At 56.3% G+C, this 11,876-nt stretch overlaps 5 protein-coding genes, 1 non-coding gene and 1 pseudogene across 7 annotated transcripts; 6 read left to right on the top strand and 1 right to left on the bottom strand.

Annotated features, from left to right (window-relative positions):
* Positions 1-391: 391 nt before the first annotated feature.
* Positions 392-524, top strand: BKA78DRAFT_t109. Its single transcript has one exon. It is a non-coding gene; the product is annotated as a tRNA-Thr (tRNA).
* A 464-nt stretch (positions 525-988) lies between these two features.
* Positions 989-2,071, bottom strand: BKA78DRAFT_132192 (uncharacterized protein). Its single transcript, XM_066882616.1, has 2 exons — positions 1,751-2,071; positions 989-1,645 (listed from the first exon to the last, which is right to left on the bottom strand). Exons 1-2 carry the CDS (start codon positions 1,794-1,796, stop codon positions 1,170-1,172), a joined length of 522 nt encoding a protein of 173 aa, XP_066744175.1. The 5' UTR covers positions 1,797-2,071; the 3' UTR covers positions 989-1,169.
* BKA78DRAFT_132136 (uncharacterized protein) lies at positions 2,002-3,803 on the top strand. Its single transcript, XM_066882613.1, has 3 exons — positions 2,002-2,955; positions 3,011-3,263; positions 3,324-3,803. Exons 1-3 carry the CDS (start codon positions 2,347-2,349, stop codon positions 3,656-3,658), a joined length of 1,197 nt encoding a protein of 398 aa, XP_066744174.1. The 5' UTR covers positions 2,002-2,346; the 3' UTR covers positions 3,659-3,803.
* Positions 3,804-4,926: 1,123 nt separating this feature from the next.
* Positions 4,927-6,860, top strand: BKA78DRAFT_132182 (uncharacterized protein). The gene is made up of 2 exons (XM_066882615.1): positions 4,927-6,114; positions 6,168-6,860. Exons 1-2 carry the CDS (start codon positions 5,050-5,052, stop codon positions 6,765-6,767), a joined length of 1,665 nt encoding a protein of 554 aa, XP_066744173.1. The 5' UTR covers positions 4,927-5,049; the 3' UTR covers positions 6,768-6,860.
* Positions 6,861-7,796, top strand: BKA78DRAFT_132161 (uncharacterized protein). Its single transcript, XM_066882614.1, has one exon. The coding sequence runs from the start codon at positions 6,954-6,956 to the stop codon at positions 7,677-7,679; it is 726 nt and encodes a 241-aa protein (XP_066744172.1). The 5' UTR covers positions 6,861-6,953; the 3' UTR covers positions 7,680-7,796.
* Positions 7,797-8,938: 1,142 nt separating this feature from the next.
* BKA78DRAFT_313872 (uncharacterized protein) lies at positions 8,939-9,825 on the top strand. The gene has a single exon (XM_066888420.1). The coding sequence runs from the start codon at positions 9,196-9,198 to the stop codon at positions 9,634-9,636; it is 441 nt and encodes a 146-aa protein (XP_066744171.1). The 5' UTR covers positions 8,939-9,195; the 3' UTR covers positions 9,637-9,825.
* A 179-nt stretch (positions 9,826-10,004) lies between these two features.
* Positions 10,005-10,081, top strand: BKA78DRAFT_t110 (annotated as a pseudogene). Its single transcript has one exon. The product of its transcript is annotated as a tRNA-OTHER (tRNA).
* Positions 10,082-11,876: the final 1,795 nt, after the last annotated feature.

The following is an 11,876-nucleotide window of genomic DNA, read 5'->3' as shown; positions in this document are numbered from 1 at the left end:
CTCCTCGACATTACTCTCTACACCTCTACACCGGCACAGCTCTTTGTCAGCGACTGGCCTCGATAGTTGAATAATCAATGGATCGGAGCTTCCAATGGGGTTAGCGCAAGAGAACGGTCATCATGGCGCCACGTGCACATTTGCAAGATGGTGATGGAGATTGGGTGAAGTGATGCTGCCGCTTCACCCACCGCAGCACATGGATTCTCCATCACCACAAACCCTTCCCCTGCCCTCTCACTCAAAACCCCCAATATCCCTCCAAAGAAGAAGAAGGGAGAAGAACAGAAGAAGAACCCAACCCCTTGCCCTGCCCCCTGTCCATCGCTCACCAATACATAAACCGCAACCCCCAGTCCTGCCCCTAACAACAACGAAGCAGCAGCAAGCAGCCTCTATAGCTCAGTGGTAGAGCGCGACACTAGTATACAACAGTCCGAACTCTCTCCTTTCGAGGAAAGGACAACCGGCTGTACGTAGACTGGGCAATGTCGAGGCCGTCGGTTCGACTCCGACTGGAGGCATCTCGAATGCTATAATGGCCCTCATTCAAGGGAGCATTTCTTTTGCGGTTTTTGCAAACTTTTTTTCTTTTGCGAAGGGGTTGCAGGAGGGGGGCACGGGCAGCCCCCTGGCTCGGCCCAGTGGCTGGAGTGGACTCACGGGAGTGGAGGGGTTTATGCGGTGGGGCGCGGCGGGCTGGCCGAGGTGGTGCCGTTTGCATGTGCTTGGGTGCTTGGGGGAGGGAGAGGTGGGATGATGAGCGGGGATTGATGATTGGATTGATGCTGTTCTTTTTCGTCGTCATGGATACTTGCTTGAGGATAGATGCGCAGAGGAGATGAAGGGGAGCGAGCAGCTGACAGCAGTGGTAGCCGGACGATGGCCGCAGATGTGGGAAGATGGATGCAGGAACCGACGGCTTCCTCCATCGGTCTGATCTGTTGTCTGACAGATGGCACCACCGGTGAGAAGGAAGAGGGTTATCGTCGTTTCGACGTGGCCAATATCGACACAATCAAAAGAGACGAGATGTTCGAAAAGAAAAGTGAGGAGGTGGAGTGACTGAGCATGTGCGATAAGACAGACGACGAAGGGACCAACGGAAGATTCGAGCACCACTGACTGCACCGGAGCGCCGTTGGCTGAAGTCGTAAATCAGTCGTCACTCACTTGGAGAGAAAGCAAGTGCAGAGCGAGATTCGACCAGGAACAAGAGGTGAAACACATGGCTTGCACGACAGACATGCAAACAAGCGAGGCGGCGGTGCAACGCGATCAACGACGTGTGGTTGTCGGACAGGCCCAGAGGCCGGTGGTTGAGGTTGCACACACGCATGGCGACATATGGGCTTGCGGGTCGGCAGGCCGAGAGAGGCAAGCTTGGTGTTTGAGGTGGATGAAAGAGGACGACTGCGTGCTTGTGCTCGTTGGGTGCGTGCCTGCGGCGTGCAGGGCTGAGAGGGGGGCAGATGCAGCCCGAGGTCGAGACCGCGGTCATGGTCTTTTTGTTTGGTGGGGACGGCCGCGGCTAGCGCCATGGCTGGGTTCCTGAGGAAGACAAGTCGAAGAAGATGACGGTGGAAGAATCTTATCGGGCGGCGGAAGAGGCTGAAAAGGGAGCGCCGTTGCCATGAAGCATAACCTACCTCCATACATTAATTTTGGACAAAAAGTCAGTTGGCGAAAGCATCGGGGGGTGGGAACCGTGGAGCGGGTACGGCGGGGATGAGCTGTCTGGTTGTTCTACCTGAGTGGACAAGAGGCCGGGCGGTCGAGACCATCGCGGTCAGCATCGCTGCAGAAAGGAAATGGTCATGGCGGAAAAAAGGAAGGTCGTTGGCATCCCAGGCAGGCAGATATTGGCTTGGCCCTCTTTGAAGAACATCGTCGGCGACAGCGCTCTTTTCAACTACAGCGTAGCGGAAGGAGGGATTTTCAGTGGTGGGCCAAAAATATCTGGCGAGGCACAAGCAAGCTTCTCTTAGCTCTGCCAGTCGCCGTGGCTTCTGGACCTCTCTCTCTTCTCTCTCGTCCCAAACGGGCGTCCATGTCTGGCCTGAGCCGTGGCTTGCCCTGATTCTACTATCGACGCCGCCCCAAGTTCCCACTCGAGCCAATTGCCAATTGCGCTGACGACGTCCCCTTAGACATGACACCGCAAATCTCGAAGCTTTCCATGTCCAACTTTCGTCCTTCTCTTTTTGCCGCCTACCTTTACTGCAATTTCATTTCCCTCCTCCCTCCTCCCCCGGCTTCCTCCAATCTGTACTTACCGCAGACGAGGTTAAGCATGCTGCGCGCGCCCAGCACGGGGCACCAACACCACCACCTTTGTAAATCACCATGAAGAGTGCAGGCCTGTTCTCGTCTTGCAGCCCATGTGCACCGGTCCAGACACGCGGATGCGCCGTGGAGACGGACATGTCGCACCATTCAAGACGCCGCCTGAGACATCCTCACTCGCCGCCGCGACCTCGAATCCAAATTATATCCCGCCTGGCCGCGCCCTCGTCATCCAAGGCCCCGAGGTTCCTGTCGCTGGCCATTTTTGCTCTGCTGCTGTTTCTGTCCGAATGCGCCGCCGCTGCTGCGTCGCATGACCGACCTCGCCTGCTCTCGTTGGTCCGAAGAGGAAGAGGAGAAATCGTCTACGATCGCAACCATCCACCGCTGGAAAAGCGGATGCCACTGTTGCATCCTAGGGACGCTGTGGATGGCGACGACTCGGCCGCCGCCGCTGCGTCGACAACCACCACGCCGCCCTCGACCTTCCTTGCGTCGTCGGCCACATACACGGCAGCAGTGTCGACGCCAACCGCTACCACGCTACCCGAGCCCTTTGACACGAGCATCGGCTCCAACTTTACCGCAAGCTCGTGCCCGGCCTTTTTCAATTCCTTTCTAGCAAACTCGACCTTTGACAACTGCGTGCCGTTGTCGCTCCTCCTCCAGGCATGTTTGGGTTTGCTGGAACCATTCTCGCGCCCCGGGCTAATCCGTCTTGCAGACCTCTAGCTCTTTCTTTGACGACACTCGTTCCCTCGTCAGGACGACCCAGGTGCTGGACGTGTCCTGCAATGTCGACTTTCAGCAGTGCAGCTCGCTGATGAATTACTTTGCCACGGAACTTACCAAAGATTCGAATTGCGGGGCTGATTACAAGGCCGAAAACCCCACGGTGCGGCAGGCGTACAATGGCCTTGTGGCATACGCGCCGCTCTACCAGGCCGGATGTTTAAAGGATTCGGAGGGTAGCTACTGTACGTCGACCCGGTTTAAGCAGACGGAACAGTCCCGTGTCCTAACCTATCTGAAACTAGGTTTCGCCAATGCCATCACCAACTCGTCCAACCCGACTGATTCGTACCCTTACTACTTGCCCATTGGCATCACCATGCCGGGCGGATCGCGGCTCACGTGCAGCTCGTGTCTCCGAGACACCATCCATACCTTTTGGACATACACGGGCAACAAGACGCAGCCAATCAGCAACACGTACGCGGCGGCTGCCAGCCAGGTCAACATCCAGTGTGGGCCACACTTTGTCAATGAGTCGGTGTCGACGTCGAGCTTGGCGATGCCAGCAACGCCGGCCACGTCAAGAGCACTATCGTTGGTGGTGTTGGTCGTCAGTCTTCTAACCATATTTTTGTAAACACTTTTGCTACGCAGCAGCGCCACCCACGGTTGGCCGGCGGAAGACACGGGCCGAGCAGGGTGTTGAGGGGAACGGGTCTGGGATGGCCCTCTCTCGACAATATCCGGCGACATTGTTCCCGCCTTGGTGCCTTGGCCCTCCGGCTGCCGTCCGAACGCATGCGACTTCTTTATTGTTCATTTCAACACTTCGTACGCACTCGTACAGACAGCTCTCAACCTGCAAAGCCGGACGACAATCATTGAATAGGAATTTTCCTTTGGGTGTCACCTGTCGGCGTTTTTGGATCAGGATTTGGTTTTTTTGGTCATACCCCGCTTAGCGTCAGAGGGGCGTTTCCAGTCGGTATCAAGATGTTTAACTTGTTTGGATCGTGTTTCTCTCGGTGGGTAGAGAGGAAAGGCCAACAAAATTTTCTGATTGGTCTGGTGTTTGGGCTGCAGGTTAATTTGGTTGCAGACGAATGGGGCAAATGCGACGAGCCGCGGCGGCGAAGGGGGAAGCGGGCCCGAGGTGCATGACAAGAGCAGGACGGGCGTCGTGTTTTGTGAAGTTGAATAACCAAGGCAAATAGAAGTTGGTTGATGAAGCAACCTGAAGTGGTGGTGCATGACGTAGCCAAGGTGTCAGTGGCTTTGGGCGCGAGAGGAGTGATGGTGGAGGAGAGGTGACGATGTCAGGCACCGTCAAGGCACAGCTGGGGAGCCCCCGCCCGTCGGCCTACTCTAGCGTGGGAGTGGGTGTGGGTGCACCCGTTTGATCGGCCGGCAGTGGCTTGGCAACGGGCCACCTTGAACGAAGAGAAAGAGAAAAAAAGAGTTTGAAGCTGGGAACAGAGGAGCGTGACGGTTGCGGGGCGGGTGGTCTTGGGGGAGAGAGGCAGACGGGTAGGTACGTACTGGAGGAGGTATTCCATCGGCATGCAGGTCATTCATTCGAAAAAAACAAAACACGGCATGGGAGGGTTTCATCGCAATCCCTGTACTACATCAGCCTTAAACCTAGGAGTCGACCCAATATGAGGCCGGCTGTCTGCTCGAGCTGCTCTCTGAGTTGCGTTCTCGAGCCTGCCGTCTGTCATGGCCCAGTTGCTCGCCCTCGACGCAAAACCCACCGCGCGCAGGGACATCATCAGCGCCATCCTGAGCCACTACGGAGACGAGCGAGATCAATATGGCGACGACCACGACGATGTGCTGGCTGCATACTATCAAGCGTCACCGACGCCCGCTCCGCTGGATCGCTCCAGCAAACCACTGCCTTCGGTGCCGTCTTTGACGCAGCTGCGAGATAGAGCGAGGGGAGGCACAGCTGGAGGTACGTACCCTTCTCATCTGAACAAGTTCTCCCCTTGCTGAGCGATCGCCGCCGCCCGGCACGCTGGCTGGATGGCTGGCATGCCACAACATTACCACCACATATTCCCTCGCCCCCATCTCTCACCTCATCCACCTGTCATGCAAATGAAGATGCCCTCTCTTATACCTCAGTCCGCCACGCCAAGTGCCAGCACCGTCGAGCGCTTGGGGTGCAAGCTGAACATGTGCCTGCGCATTATTAACATGAAGGTACTAGCACCAGCAGAAAAGGACGACAAGGACTCGACGCAGGAACCACGGAAGCGACCGCCTCCGCTGCGCCTGGTCAAGAGCAATGGCTCCACCGCAACTTCCGCCAAGACCCCCAGCCAGTCGCAGTCCCACTCGCAGTCGTCTACTCCCCCGGCCGACGTCCACTCTCCTCCCTCGACTCAACATCCAGAACGTGGCAGACGTCACGCTCGTGGCCGCCTCGACGACGAGCTGCCGCTGCCCCCACCTCCCCCCGAGCTGCCAACCAAGTCCCATGACAGCGACAACATCATGGGCTCCAACAAGTCCAAGCTGCAGCAGGACGGTGCAGAGCCCTCGCGCCATCGCCACCACTTTTCCCTGAGGCGAAAGCCCGTCAAGAAGTCGTCGACGCCTACTGCTGCCGACCCTCCCGCAACCCAGCCCGATGCTCCCTTGGCTGCTCCGCACGAAGAAACCAAGGTCCAGCCGCCCCAGGAGCCTCCCGCCCCGCCTCCCAAGCTCCAAAAAGTCAAATCCGATGAAGCTTTGAAGAGCTCCTCATCCTCATCTAAGCATGCCAGAGGCCCCTCCAACGCCGTTTCGGAGCCAATCACCGAAACAGAGCGTCACCACGCACCTGAGCCCAGCGAAGACACGGTCAGGATCCACAGGCAGCGTTCAAATACGCCCCCGAGCGAGCCAGACCAAAACGAGCCAATCACCCCTCCCTTGAAACCCGAAGAACCTGTTCAATTGTTGCCCGAGCCCACGCCAGTGCCAGAAGAGAGCCCTTCCAAATGGGGCCTGGCCAAGCAGTCGAGCAACCTGAACAGTGACGTCGATCCAAAGTCGAACCTGCATTTCCGTGGCAAGAGCAGCACAGGTTTCGACATTTTCAAGGTAGCCATTGACCCCGGCATCTGCAAGACCACGCTGAGACTGACAATTGGCAGACGACATCCAATGAGCTCAAAGCCACGACACCACTCTCCCCGGTACTTTCTCCGACCATCGAGTCGGCCCCAGTACCAAAAGAAAACAAACCCCCAACGGCCCCCATCAAACCGCCAACTCCGCCAAAGGACACTCCTCCGACATCGCCGCCTGCTCTCCCCACTCACCATCTCTTCAATTCCCGCATTCGTCCCAGACGCACCACAGCAGCCCTGCTCAACCGCGTCCATACCGCCTGCTACCATGCCCACGGCCGCTTCCACCGATCAACCCAGCGCTTCGTCCCAATTGATTGCATGATGTGCTTTTCGACTCCCCCGGACCACCAGTGGACCTGCACTTGGTGCGCGCTGCGCATCTGCCAGGCTTGCCGATCAAAGCTTGACGCCGTCCCTCGACGAAATCTGGAGAGCTTGATCCAAGGACGTCTGAGGGAGTGGGAAAAGCAGCGGAAGCAGCGGGACTCGATGCAGCCGCAGCGCAGCAGCAAGGCCGAAACGGTCCGCGTGAAGGGACGGGAAAGGAGCAGCGTCATTCCGTCGGGCAAGCAGACACGGCAAAGCAGGAGCGAGCCGTTCGCAGCGGGGAGTTGGGACTAAGCATTCAACCTACGCCAGAGTTTTCTAGTTTGCAGGGCAACATTTACTACAAGCCGGCCGTAGAGAGGGGTTTTTGATTGCACATCGTAACGATACAGCAGCGATATCCAGAATATTGGACAAGACAGGCTGATTGGCTGGGGAAGGCATCGGCGCGGAGCGAGACAAGAACAAGAAGTGTAATGAATGGGTTGGTTCGGCTGCGCAGTTTGGTTTGGTTGCTCTCTCCTCTGTCCCTGTCCGGAATCGATCGGGGTTGGTCGGTCGGGGTTAGGTCAGGTCAGGGCCTTTTCACATCTACTCTTGGGCATGGTTTGCATTGCATTCGGGCTTCTCTTCACAGTTTGGCAGCGGGGCGGTCAAGACTTTTTTTCCTTCTACTCATGCAGGCAGGCAGGCGGGCGTCCATGGCTCTTGATGGCGACTTCTTCTTTCGTTTGTCTTTTCTCGCGACGTCTCGTCCTCTTTCCCTTTTCTCTCCCTGGCTCTGGCCGTAATGTCTTGATTTCCTTTCTGTCCTTTTCGCTCTCCTTTTCTCCGCTTGGCATCCACAGACCGTTCAAAGGCGTCTCTAACCGGTGTCGCACGCGTGCGACTCGAGAGACTGCCGTACGAGCTCAATCTGCCTCGGCGCTGCGCTGTCAAGCGCTGCTTGGCGCACGCGAGCGCCATTTCCTCGTCTCTAGATCTTTCCTTTTGTTGTTGGCCGAGGGTCCAAATTCTCCACTGGACTCACATCGAGCCAGACACCTGCGACTGGGCCGTCATTCCGACTTGCTACCTATTTCCATCCTCACCGTTCTTCTCTTTATTTGCTTTTCTTTCGCTGGACGGATGGACAGATGGGAGGAGACGGGTGGATGGATTGGGACAAGGGTCGATTGGGTTGGACGGATGATACCATGGCAGTAGAGAAACTGGGTTTCTAAATTTCCCCTTTTTTCTCGTTCCTACTTTCCTCCTCTCGTCTCTCTGCGTGGGCTTTTCTCGACCTCCTACTCCACTCAATCCGCTACTTCAGCCACACGGTGGCGAACTGGGCTGGGGATCGTTGAGCCCACCCACGGCTACTGGCTCAGAGGGTAGTGGTAGCAACGGCCTGGCTCGCGGATGGACCGTCGCCTGGCGGAGCAGCGCATGGAATGAATGGCACGCACGCAAGCTCGCAAAGCATGGAACGCACTGCATCGACAGCCTGGAATGGCATCGCGTCGGCTAGGTACCTACTCTACGAGACAGACTGCAACGATGGCAGTCGAGTCATTGCGCAAGCAATCGGAATTCGATATTGCATTTGAGATTCAAGGTGCTGGGAGTAGCAACCGAAGTACTGATCACGTCATGCTTGATTCGTCCGTGTCAGAGTGACCCGGGAGTAGTGGTGAGGTGTGTGCGTGCGCCACGCATAATGGTAGACTGGTGGGCTGAGAAGTTGTTTGGATTGATTCCCTTGGAGTTGTTGTTATCGTTGTCGACTTTGGGATTGGGATATGGATACGAATCACACCACGTCAACCACCACCACCACCACCACCACCATGCCACTCACTGGCCACGAACGACAAATGGTTGACTCCAGTCCCCCCCCCCCCCTGCTGCTGCTGCTGCTGCTGCTGTCGTCTCCGTGGCGAGTCGCACTCCAATCCCCATCATCTCCCACACGGAAGCATCGAGCGTCGCTTCCCAAACCCACCACCAGCGCATCCACTCGGCATCATGCACAATACTTTCGAGTCAATATAAAAACGCACCACAACAGACATCCGAAACAAAGCAGACAAACAACAGACGGACGTCGTCGAACGGGGCGGCGGCGGCGGGCGGCCCGCGCCTGCCTTCCATCCATCCCTCGGGCCCCGTCGAACCCGCCCGCCTCTCCCGCCCCCTAGCGCCCGTCTAGCTAGCGCCCCCGCCTAGCTGTGTAGCGCCCCGCCCGTCTAGCGCGTTTTGGCGTCAAACACCGTCGGCAGCGCCGTCTGTGGTGACCAAACGGTCCGTCCCGCTAGCTGGTCGACGACGACGGTGGCGGCAGTCTTTAGGGCCGTCTCTTTCTTCCCCGCTTGGAGCGTTGAGGGAAGGAGATGAGGGGGAGCGAGGGGTTTATAGGTCGGCTGAGTTGCCTGCTCGAAGAGGACAGGACAGGGGTGAGCTGTGTTGGAAAGGGGGAAAGGGGGAGGGAAGGGTAGGGTAGGGGGAGGAAGGGTTGCGACCAAGGGACTGATTGCCTCCTAGGTCGATGCGTTAGGTAAGTAGGTGGTGGTGACGTGGGGTTGGTTCGCTCCAGGAGGACTGACTGCAGTGCGAGGCATGAAGCAATCAAGCGAGCAGCGCGCAGAACAAAACAAGGGTCAACAAACAGGCAGGCAGCGCACCGAGGAGAGGAAGTCGCATCTGTCGGAAGAGTAGGCAGGAGCATCATCTAGCAAGCATGACGGTGCATGCGGCGTACCTAGGGGGTACCGTATGTATGGAGCGGGCAGTCAGCACCAGACAGACAGTCCTTTCGATTTCACTCAGTACGCAGGCGGGTCTCGTCTCTCTCTCTGCTTGCGCGTTTGCCCCGCTTGCCTTTCTGTCTGTCCATACTCATTTTGATTGGATTTCCATACTGATCCACCTTCCACTGGACACACTGACATGTCAAAAGAAGCCGGACAGAGCGCGCTCTTCAATGGCTGCTGCTGGCTTCAAGGCGCAACAACGCTTCAAGTCGTGCTTTTGCGCTGGAAGACGAATGGCGGCGCAGCATCAACGAGGCAATCATCAACAAACACACTTTTTTCCTCCTCCTTTTTTGGACACTGCAAGCGACGGCTGTGTCGTTCGGCCCGTGTATAGAAATTTGAAGACGGGGAGACGGAAAACGTAAATGCGAGTGAGAGAGTGAAAGGAGTTGAAAAGAGGCGGTCCATGTTCGCAGAAGTACGCTAGGCAATGGACAGCGAGACGCTGCGACAGAAGCCCGTGTCGCGCCTGAAAGTCACTGAATGCTGCGCATATGTTCGGCGTATTATCAAAGAAACAAGATGCAGTCTTGCACAAGTAACGAGCGCACTTTGGTAGTGTCTTGGTGCTGCTAGAAATTCAAAGTGTAAATCCGACTACCTGTATAGTCAGTGCAACAAAAGGGGTTGGTCGTCTGCAACCATCATCGCCATTACTATTCCTTTTGTCGCGTATATAAATTGTTGCGACGCGTACCCTAGCACACAGCGACGAGACGAGCAAACGTTTAGGGTTGGTGGTGTAGTGGTAACATGCTCCGCGGCTACAGTCTTTCCCGCGGTTCGTCCCAGGTTCGATTCCTTGCTGACCTGCTCCTTAGTCTAGAAAGCTTTTTGACTTTTTGTCCTTTTTTTACTTGGTCGCGGTGTTTGGTAGCGAAGCAGATCCCATGGTGACCGTGCACGCCGGCGTTGGTTGGTGAGGGGGTGAGGGGGTGGTTTTGTTTAGGAGAGCCTTGGGTGATTTGAAGCTTGCATTGCTGCTTGAATGTGTGGATGGCTTTTCAAATATACTTTATTATCCCTTTCTAGCCGGCAGGGGTTGCAGGAGATTGTTAACGGGCCAGATGTGGACCTTTTTGATTCTCGATTAGGCGATGCTCAGGGAGTATTGGCGGGCAAGAATGGTCAGTTGAAGAGAAAGAAGACCGTTGTTGCTTGAACAAGTGAGAAGCGTAGTTAAGAGTTCGCGTAGACTGTGTGAGTTGCCCATGGCGACAGAGGTCCTTGAGTTTCGGCTTTCCGTGGTTACTGAAGCCGTATACCACAAGTGCATTGAGAATGGCAATGGTGACTCGAGGTATTTGAATCGACTTGTCGAATCGCTCCGAGTGACTGAGTTACAGACGGGAGTGACTGCAATTTGATTCATTGTTTATTTTGAACAGTCGTTTGGAACTTATGTCGAATGATTCAGCTGTTTGGGTTGCGGTTTTGGGTGGCTGATTGAACAAGATGGAGCGACTTGCTGAAGTGTGAGATGAAGAGAGCAATCGGAGGGACTCGGGTGAGTCTTGCGAGTTACGCTGATTGGCAGGCTACCAGGCTGCAATACCAGTAAGTGCTGGCTCTCAGTGGCTGCTTCCAGCCTGGCGTCAAGCGGCTAGGATGTTGCGCTGGAGTCGCCTCCGATGTCATGGGAGAATTGTTCGAATGACTCGGATGCTACGAGGGCGTTCCGGAGCTCTTCGTCTCCAGAAAAGGGGGCTGTCTTCGAACTCCTGCTTCGTGCCACAAGAGACGCCGGCGCTTGCAGATGGAATAGTGATCGAGACTGATCGGGGACGACACGTCGAGTGGACGTGGAAGGCTTGAGGCAACGTCGGTTAGCAAGACACATCCCCTAAGCGTGATGGGCAGGGCCGTGGGTCGAGACTGTTTGTGATGGGATAAGACAGTGTGCTCGCCACGTTCCAGACTGCAACAAGATCGAACGTCGCGATCTTTCCGAGCCTATCCGCCATTCAGTCATTGCAGCGAGTAAGAATCAGGCCATTGTTGCTTTTGCAAATATGGTCTTGGTGCTAGAGGTCTGTCTACCTGCAAGTTCGCTTGATGAGCGCACACAGCCCTCCAGTCGTAAAGCGCTGTCTCTCGGTCTGCAGTCGTCCAGCGTATGGGTGTGCTGGAACTGGCCACTTGGTCAGGGCAGCCAAGTAAGTGGGCGAGACGAACGGTACATGCGTAGCTAGTGAGAGCGGGAGGGGCCAGCCTACGCACCTCGGGTGGTAGACAACGGGAACAAGGAAACCACGGAGAGACCCGGCCGATCAGGGCTCATGTGTAGACTGGACCTATGTATTTCGGCCTCAGTGCATTCGGTGCGCGCCATGTATGTAAGTTGGGGTTGGTTTTTGAGGACCATCCCTGCCAGACACACGTGGTCATACACGCACATGTACTGTACATGCAGGAGGATGGCTGGACCACACCGTTGCACCTCTTGTATTGCACGATCCAGGAGAAACGACATTGAGAGGCTGGTAGAGGCTGATACCGAAAATGCTGAGTGGGTCCGCGGTGGTCCATCCGTAGATCAAGCAAGAGTCCGTCGTTGGCTTCTTCCGCAATGCATAGGTCCTCCACTGCCCACTTCTGCCGGTCC

Source organism: Phyllosticta capitalensis, assembly GCF_038381095.1.
Source record: "Phyllosticta capitalensis strain CBS 128856 chromosome Unknown BKA78scaffold_5, whole genome shotgun sequence".
NCBI classification, from domain to species: Eukaryota; Fungi; Ascomycota; class Dothideomycetes; order Botryosphaeriales; family Phyllostictaceae; genus Phyllosticta; species Phyllosticta capitalensis.
The sequence above is the reverse complement of the archived record's forward strand: the minus strand, read 5'-3'. Positions and strand labels throughout refer to the sequence as shown.

What these genes read in the sequence shown, in the direction of transcription:
- BKA78DRAFT_132192 (XM_066882616.1), bottom strand. Translation starts at nt 1,796, where the DNA reads ATGCTGACCGCGATGGTCTCGACCGCCCGGCCTCTTGTCCACTCAG. An exon ending in CCGGCCTCTTGTCCACTCAG is followed by an intron (nt 1,646 to 1,750) that starts GTAGAACAACCA and finishes GTATGGAGGTAG; the next exon opens with GTTATGCTTCATGGCAACGG.
- BKA78DRAFT_132136 (XM_066882613.1), top strand. Translation starts at nt 2,347, where the DNA reads ATGAAGAGTGCAGGCCTGTTCTCGTCTTGCAGCCCATGTGCACCGGTC. An exon ending in CGTTGTCGCTCCTCCTCCAG is followed by an intron (nt 2,956 to 3,010) that starts GCATGTTTGGGT and finishes TCCGTCTTGCAG; the next exon opens with ACCTCTAGCTCTTTCTTTGA. An exon ending in GGATTCGGAGGGTAGCTACT is followed by an intron (nt 3,264 to 3,323) that starts GTACGTCGACCC and finishes ATCTGAAACTAG; the next exon opens with GTTTCGCCAATGCCATCACC.
- BKA78DRAFT_132182 (XM_066882615.1), top strand. Translation starts at nt 5,050, where the DNA reads ATGGCTGGCATGCCACAACATTACCACCACATATTCCCTCGCCCCCAT. An exon ending in CAGGTTTCGACATTTTCAAG is followed by an intron (nt 6,115 to 6,167) that starts GTAGCCATTGAC and finishes GACAATTGGCAG; the next exon opens with ACGACATCCAATGAGCTCAA.
- BKA78DRAFT_132161 (XM_066882614.1), top strand. Translation starts at nt 6,954, where the DNA reads ATGGGTTGGTTCGGCTGCGCAGTTTGGTTTGGTTGCTCTCTCCTCTGT.
- BKA78DRAFT_313872 (XM_066888420.1), top strand. Translation starts at nt 9,196, where the DNA reads ATGACGGTGCATGCGGCGTACCTAGGGGGTACCGTATGTATGGAGCGG.